Source organism: Hevea brasiliensis, chromosome 13, assembly GCF_030052815.1.
Source record: "Hevea brasiliensis isolate MT/VB/25A 57/8 chromosome 13, ASM3005281v1, whole genome shotgun sequence".
Taxonomy (NCBI): domain Eukaryota; kingdom Viridiplantae; phylum Streptophyta; class Magnoliopsida; order Malpighiales; family Euphorbiaceae; genus Hevea; species Hevea brasiliensis.
This window is the reverse complement of record NC_079505.1, coordinates 64,730,273-64,738,285: the sequence shown is the minus strand read 5'-3', so window position 1 is coordinate 64,738,285 and position 8,013 is coordinate 64,730,273. Positions and strand designations below refer to the sequence as shown.

General features: G+C 34.6%; 1 protein-coding gene and 1 non-coding gene across 2 annotated transcripts; one reads left to right on the top strand and one right to left on the bottom strand.

Annotated features, from left to right (window-relative positions):
* Positions 1-5,412: 5,412 nt before the first annotated feature.
* LOC131172172 (uncharacterized) lies at positions 5,413-5,919 on the bottom strand. The gene has a single exon (XM_058133118.1). It carries the CDS (start codon positions 5,917-5,919, stop codon positions 5,413-5,415), a length of 507 nt encoding a protein of 168 aa, XP_057989101.1.
* A 1,270-nt stretch (positions 5,920-7,189) lies between these two features.
* Positions 7,190-7,296, top strand: LOC131172266 (small nucleolar RNA R71). Its single transcript, XR_009142749.1, has one exon. It is a non-coding gene; the product is annotated as a small nucleolar RNA R71 (small nucleolar RNA).
* Positions 7,297-8,013: the final 717 nt, after the last annotated feature.

Genomic DNA, 8,013 nt, shown 5'->3' with positions numbered 1-8,013 from the left:
GGGAAAGAGTTGTAACATCCTCCATGTACGTAATCTGTACGTTCTGTTGCTCTGGTGACCTAATGTCTGTCCGGAAAAGTCAGGATGTTTAGAACTATATTTCAGTGACAGTAAACAGGCATAAAATGATGAAATAAATAAAAATAAAATGCAAGAAAAATTAAAGAAAAATAAATGAAAGAAAATGAAACTAGGTTAAACGAGCCGGCATTGTAGCGATGAGTGATCGCACCGGGAAGTTACGGCGAAGGCAATTGCCGACCCTAGGATAGTGGGAAACCCTTAGAATTAATTTTTTTGAGACATAATTAAAGGCCTATAGAGGTGTAATTGACATTAGAAATGTCAAAAAAAAAATAATGAATTAGTACAAATAAAAACGAAAAATCAAGAAACCGATAAAAATCGGTGTTATCAAAAAATTGAGAATATAACTCGCAGAGGGGCATTTTGGTCATTTGACACCTAAAGTTATCTTTTGACCTCAATGTCCATTAAAAATAAGTGGTATTACAGTTTGAAGATGTCATGAAAAATAAAAATATGGCCCATTATATGAATAGTAAAAGAATTAAGGCAAATGTGCAATTTATGAAAGAATAATTAAACAATAAAATTTACTTAAGTGCTCCACTAACTCAAATCTTGGGACACCTATATAAGTCATTTTTGGACAGAAACCATAATCTTCAACCTTGAAAATAAACTAGCCGATTGAATCTCCATTGAAGTCCACCATGGCCAAATGAGTTCCATCACCATGCACCATTGATTTAGCCATTATTTCCACTTGGTTTCTTCATTAAAGCTTGCACACTCACCTTGAAGAAGCTTTTGGGAGCAAGAAAGGAAGGATTTAGTGAGATTTGGGAAAAGCTCTTAAGAGATAAGTGTCCAAATTGCCTCCCTTTCTTTAGTAAACTTCATGTTTAGGTTGAGATGAATTGAATGGTGAAGAGAATGGAAGGATTTGTTGAGTTATTGAATTATTCAATTTCTGCAGCCATGAGAACATAAGTTTCTTGAGTTTTTCTTACCTCTAATGGATGGAATTAATGTTGATTTAGTCAATTTAAAATTGTAGTAAATTAGTTTCCATGTATATGTATATTGAGTACTTGAATTTAAGGGTTTGGAAAGCAAATTAAATACCTTAGCAAACTGCCACTTTTGGCAGCCTTAAAATTCATGAATTAATGTTTGGTTTCATGAATTTTCTTGATGAATTATGGTGAAGATGAATTGAGGGCAGTGTATGTGAAGTAATGATTGGGAAGTATATGTAATAATTAAGTGATTTCATGTATATGTTATGTTAAATTTAACTTCGTGAATTAGGGTTGTATAATGTACATGGAGCACTTGTATATTCTGCCCAAATGGACATAATTGAGATATGATGAATAGTATAGAAGTGCTATGAATGTATAATTGTAGTGTTGGGAGGAGGAGAAATGTCAATTGGGAGTGTTCTTTTATGTGCAGGTTGTGTATGTTAAAGGCAATAGGTAAATTAAGCCACAAGTGAAAATTTGTGACCCCAATTGGTATGAGGCCATTGGGAGGTGAAACTAGACACAAAATAGGCCAACTTTCATGTAGAAATGTTGCCAAGATTCTGCCTAGAAATTGACCTTAAAAATGACCAAATTCGGAATTGCAACCTTGCAAACCTAGAAATTGACCATATGAACAGTAACAATTCAACTGGCCATAAATCCCTATAGACAGGTCCAAATGACCTGAAATTTATACCGATGGAAAGCTTAGACATAAGGCTACAACTTTGATGAAGACCACAAAACCCAGAAATTCCATTTACTAAGTCAAATTGCTTGCACAAATTGAGTTATCAAAACTGTCCTGAACCATTGTAACCCAGAATTTGACCATATGAACAGTAGCCATTTAATTGTCTATAACTCACTCAAAACAGGTCCAAATGACCTGAAATTTATGTCAATGGAAAGATTAGACATAGAGCTATAACTCTTATGAAGAAACCAAAGCTCAGAAATGACCAGAACCAAGTTAAATTGTTTGCCCAAGTTAGGGTACCAAATCTGCCAGAATTGAACTTGACCTAAAAATGACCTAAAGTTGCATTGAAAATGCAATCTGTCCAGCTTTAGTGAATTGACCATATCTTGGTTTATACAACTCAGAATGACCTGAAATCTATGCCAAAAGTTCAATAAGACATAGAGCTACAAATTTGCTTTTTTTGCTAGAAGCTAAAAACGAATGGAAACAGAACATTTAGCTAGATCAATCTAGCACTCTAAAACTGACAAATTGACAATAATTTGCATTAAAGCCCAGAAATAATTTGGTAATAAATGCCAACTTGTGAGAATTGTAAATTGCACTATACTAGCAGCGTATTGAAATGTGAATTGTGACATGTTGATACTAGAATCAAATTATCCATGATGTATAAAAGGGTCAACATTTTCATTGACCCGTGAATTGTATAATGACCAGTAAACCCTAAAAATAAAGAAATAAATATTTAATCTTGTAATATGCCCTAGTTTGCCTAGTTGTGTAGTTTGGATTGGTTGGCATGCCAATAGGATTCTGACAGCTGTTCTGTAAATGGCTTCATGCCATACCGTGTTTTCTAGCTTATTATGCCATACTATGATTTTAATAGCCTATGGCTATACGGATTGTATTATTATACTCGGCTTAATGCCTGATTGATTATATGGCTTTTTAGCCACACTGTTTGCACACCCAGAGATACTTTGTGATCGATGGTGTGACGGCCCGAGGTATTAGGTACCCAGTGCTAGTATATTCGTTTATCCAGTCTGGTCAATGTATAGGCTATACGGACAGTTAATTTAAGTATTATTAAATTCATATAGTTAAACTAAGTGTATTGACATGCAGTACAACTAAATTAAGTATAAATAAAATATACTCAATAAAAACATGAAAAGCTTTAGAAGAACAATCTTATTAAAGATTACTGAAGAATTAGTCTGCAAAGACTATAGGCATCGAAAATCATAAACAATTAATTTATTTTATTTTAGTTTATTTATCTTTATAATTAGCACCACTAAGCAGAATTGCTTATCATGTTGCTTTTGTAACGCGTAGGTATTGGAGACACAGCTGGGGAGCCCAGCCAATCTACGATCGGGTGAGACATCAGATCTGCACAAGAGTCCAGAGTCATCTGCACTGCATTGCATGGTAGGACCTTAGGTGCATTTTGTACTATGTATTTTGTACAGTTTTGAGACCTTGCCATTTACTTGTAAAATCATGAATTATGTACTATTTGTATATGTTGTAATTAAATAATATTGAGTATCTCTTCATGTATTCAAAAATTTTATGGACTGTATAAGACTATGAGATTAATGTGAATGTGATGAAATATTGAGAAATATCGAATGAGAATAAATGGGATTATTATATTGAACTATTTTTAACAGGTATAGAAGGACTATTTGTCTGAAATACAGACAACACTTTGTCAAATTTATGTTAAAAATTGTGCAACATCGATTTTATTAACATATAAAATAATAAACAATCATGATGTGAATTTCACACAATGGGTTCTTAAACCCAATTGAGTATTCAAAAAATAAGATAATCACATACTAGGTTCTCCAGCACGCCTTGTGGCACGCCTTGCTCAGCTACATTGTAGATGGGTGAGGGGTGTTACAATTGATGATGTCTGCCTACTGGGGAAGTTGAGTTATAGAGGAGATGTTTACCAGGAAAGAAGTCATCTATTGCTATCTCATCATCATTTGGATCTCCCTTTTATTTTATTTTAGCCTTAAGAGATGGTCAAATACTACATTTTCGATTTCCTTCTTGTCTTTTATTTCCAAATCAGATTCCTGTAGGAGAAGTATATAGTGAATTAACCTTCATTTTGCTTTTTTATTTATTTATTTAAGAGATATCAAAGAGTTGTATGGTCTGTGTATATAAAATCCTACTAGGTAGGATCTGAACTTATCGATTACAAAGACAACAGCCAGAAATTCCTTTTTTGTAGTGATGTAGTTGACTTATACATTATCAAGCGTCTGGTTGGCATAGCAGATAGCATGGACTTTTCTATCTTTTCTTTGTCCAAGTACTTACATCGCACATTATCTCAAATGGGAGTTCCCTAGTCCAAAGGTTGCATAATAGGTGCTGATATTAATGCTTCCTTTATCCTACAAAAAGAAACGAGGCAATCTTCATCAAAATTAAAGGGTACATCTTGGGTTAACTATCATGTTAAAGGCTTAGCTATTTTAGAGAAAATGCTTGATGAATTTGCAATAAAAGCCTGTATATCCCAAAAGCTTTACACTCCTTTGACTGATGTTGGTGGTGGCATTTTCTCAATAACTTTAATTTTTTCTTTGTCCACCTTGATTCCTCTTTTTGATACTAGATGGCCAAGTACTATTCTCTCGTGAACCAAGAAATGGCATTTTGTCCAATTAAGTACTAGGTTTGATGCCCTACATCTTTGTAACACTTTGAAAAAGTTAGCTAAATAAACATCAAAAGAAGTGCCATAGACAGAGAAATCATCCCTAAATACTACCATGATGTTTTCAATGAAATCAAAAAATATAGCCATCATAAATCTTTGAAAAGTGGCGAGGGCATTGTATAGACCAAATGGCATTCTCCTATGGGCAAAGGTGCCATAGGGACAAGTAACAGTTGTCTTTTCTTAGTCTTCATGGTGAATTGGGATTTGAAAAAATCCTGAATATCCATTTAGGTAACAGAAATAAGAATGCCTAGCTAGTCTTTCAAGCATTTGGTCTATAAAGAAGAGAGAAAAATTGTATTTCTGAGTGGCACTATTCAATTTCCTATAATCTATTCACTTTCGCCATTCGGTAACTGTCCTAGTAGGTATTAGCTAATTATTTTTATTTTTTATTACAGTCATCCCATGCTTTTTATGTATCTCATGTAGTGGACTCACCCATTTACAATCATAAATAAGGTAAATTACTCCTGCATCTAATAGTTTTAGAATCTCTTTTTTTTACTACTTCCTTCATATTAGGGTTGAGTCTCCTCTAGTGCTCAATAGTGGATTTGTTTTCCTCCATAGGTATTCTATGCATGTAAGTGGAAGCGCTAATTCTATTTAGGTCATCTATAGTATATCCAATGATCTTCCTATTGGTCCTGAATTCTCAACAATTTCTCTTCCTCTAAATTAGTTAGACTAGCATTTATAATCATAGGAAAAGTAGAGTTTAGGCCAAGAAATGCATACCTGAGAGTGAAAGGAAGAGGTTTCAGTTCTACTTGAGGTGCTTGTTCTTTACTGATTAGGGCTGATGTGGTTGAGTTTTGCTTCAGCTCCTCAATTTATAGTACTTAGGCTGATGGTAGTGGTGGGCTAGCTTATAGTATTTATGCACAAGTTGTAATTTCCTTATTTTCATTTTCAATGGTATTGCTATGCATAATACAGGCTTCTAGAAGGTCTTTTTGATGTCTCTTTTTGAATTCCTCTTCTACTAGCTCATCAATAATATTTACCCTTAAGCTTCTATCCATGTCTGGCTTTTGCTTCATAGCTTGGCACAAGTTGAATTCTACTTCTTCTCCCACTTTGGAAGTCAACTGCCCATTTTTAACATCTAAAATGGCTTTGGTAGTGGCTAAGAAGGGCCTTCCCAGAATTATGAGAATCTGAATATCTTCTTCCATATCTAAGATAACAAAGTCAATAAGTATGAAGAATTTTCCTACCTTTATTGGAACATTCTCCAAAATGCTAGTTGGATATTTAACAAATCTGTCTGTTAGTTGCAAAGAGATAGTAGTTGGCTTTAATTCTTTAACATTCAGTTTTTGACAGATGGAGAGAGGCATAAGACTGACACTTGCACCCAAGTCATAAAGGGCTTTATCCATGTTCATGTTGCCTATCAGACAAGGTATGGAGAAACTTCCAAAGTTTCAGCTTCGGGGGTAGTTTATTTTGTAGTATTGCACTGCACTCTTCAATCAGAGCTACTGTCTCACAGTCATTAAGTTTTCTTTTGTTAAAAATTGTTTCCTTCAAAAATTTAGTATAGGATGGCATCTGAGATAGAGCTTCAGTGAAAGGAATGTTGATGTAGAGTTTCTACAACACTTCAAAGAACTTTCCAAATTACTTATCCAGTTTAGCTTTTTAGAATCTCTGAGGAAAAGGTAATCATGGTTAATAGGGTTTGGGTAGTTCTTTCTTTTCCTCTTTCTTCTCAATGTCCTTACTAGTAGTTGTTTCTTCTTCCTTTACCTGAGCACTATTCTCACTAGAAGTCTCATCTATATGTTCTTGCTTGTCTTTTGGCTTCTGGTTTTCTATTACCTTACCACTCCTTAAAGTAATTACCTTGCATTGCTAGTTTGGATTCATTTCAAGTTGATTAGGTAGTTTACTAATGGCTTTACTAGAAGAACTAGCTTATAGAGTAATTTGATTCTAAAGCATTTTGTTATGAGTAGCCAATTAGTCCATTCTAAAAGTAAGCTACTTGATCATCTCACTTTATTATTATTGAGCTACTAGAAAGCTTTCCATCATGGATTTCATAGTCATCTTTGGCTTAGGCTATTAAGATTGAGGAGGTTATGGCTGTTAAGGCGGGTTCTGATTCCTATTTTGAAAGCTTGGTGGTGTTGGTCTGTATCCCTATTATCCATAGATTGGTTGGTTCTGCTAGTTGAACTATGAGAAATTTGGGTGGTTCCTCCATCCAGAATTGTAAGTGTTTGAATAAGAATTTCCAATTGCTCTCTAGTTAAAGTTCCCATTGTTATCCATATAGTTCACCTGTTCTATAGAAGGCTCACTATAATTATTGCATTTTGAGCTTTGGTGTCCTCCTCCACAGTGGTCACAAAATTAATTACTAACTCTAATTACATTGGCTTGCATTCTGTCTAATATTTTTATTAATTAGTTGAATTGAGCATTGATCATACTTAGTGTATCCAATTCCAATACTCGAACTGTCCTCCTTATGCCACCTCTTTCATTTAACCATTCAAAGTTGTGATAGGCAATCCTCTCTAGGAATTGAAAAGTTCAGTAGTGGTTTTCTCCATTAGATCTCCACTAGCCACTAAATCAATAGTGCTCCTTATTGATGGTAACAACTCATTGTAAAAGTTCTAAATGAGGAGCCAATCTTGAATACCATGGTGTGGGCACTCTCTCAAAAGATCTTTGTACCTTTCCCATGCATCATAGAGATATTCATTGTCTTTTTGTCTGAAGGTGTTAAGTTTAACTCGAAGTTTAGCTGTCTTACCTGGTGGAAAGTATCTTGCTAAAAAGGTTTGTGATAGATCAACCTAGTTAATGAATGAACCTACAAGTTGAGATAATAATCACTTTCTTACTTTATCCCTAAGAGAGAATAAGAATGCTTCAAGTCGAATAGCGTCTTTAGAAACACTATTAATTTTGAATGTATCATAAAGGGCAAGAAAGCATTAGAGATGGTAGTGTGGATCCTCCACAGGTGATCCTCTAAATTGAGGCTATTGGATCATCTGATGCCATGCTAGTTTTAGTTTAAAGTTATTAGCATTAATTATCGACCTAGTTACACTTGGTTCGAATCCTTGAATAGTTGGAGCTCCGTAGTCTCTGAAGGGTTTTGGACGATTGTCTGCCATCTCTGATTTAATGCCCTCACTTTAGGTAGTCCGTACATTCTACTATTTCAGTGACCAATGTCTGTCCGGACAGCTAGAATGTCTAGAACTATATTTAAAGTAGAGTGAGGAGTCATAAATAACCTAAATAATGACCAAGAAAAATTAAGGAGAAATTAAAGAAATGAAATGCAAAGAGGTTAAATGAGCCGAAGCTTCGGCGATGGGTAACCCTAATGGGAAGCGATTGTGAAGACAGTTGCTAACCCTAGACCCATGGGGAAACCTGTGAAATAATTATTTGGGACTTAAGTGAAGGATTACTGAGGTTTAGATGACAATAGAATTCCAAGAAAA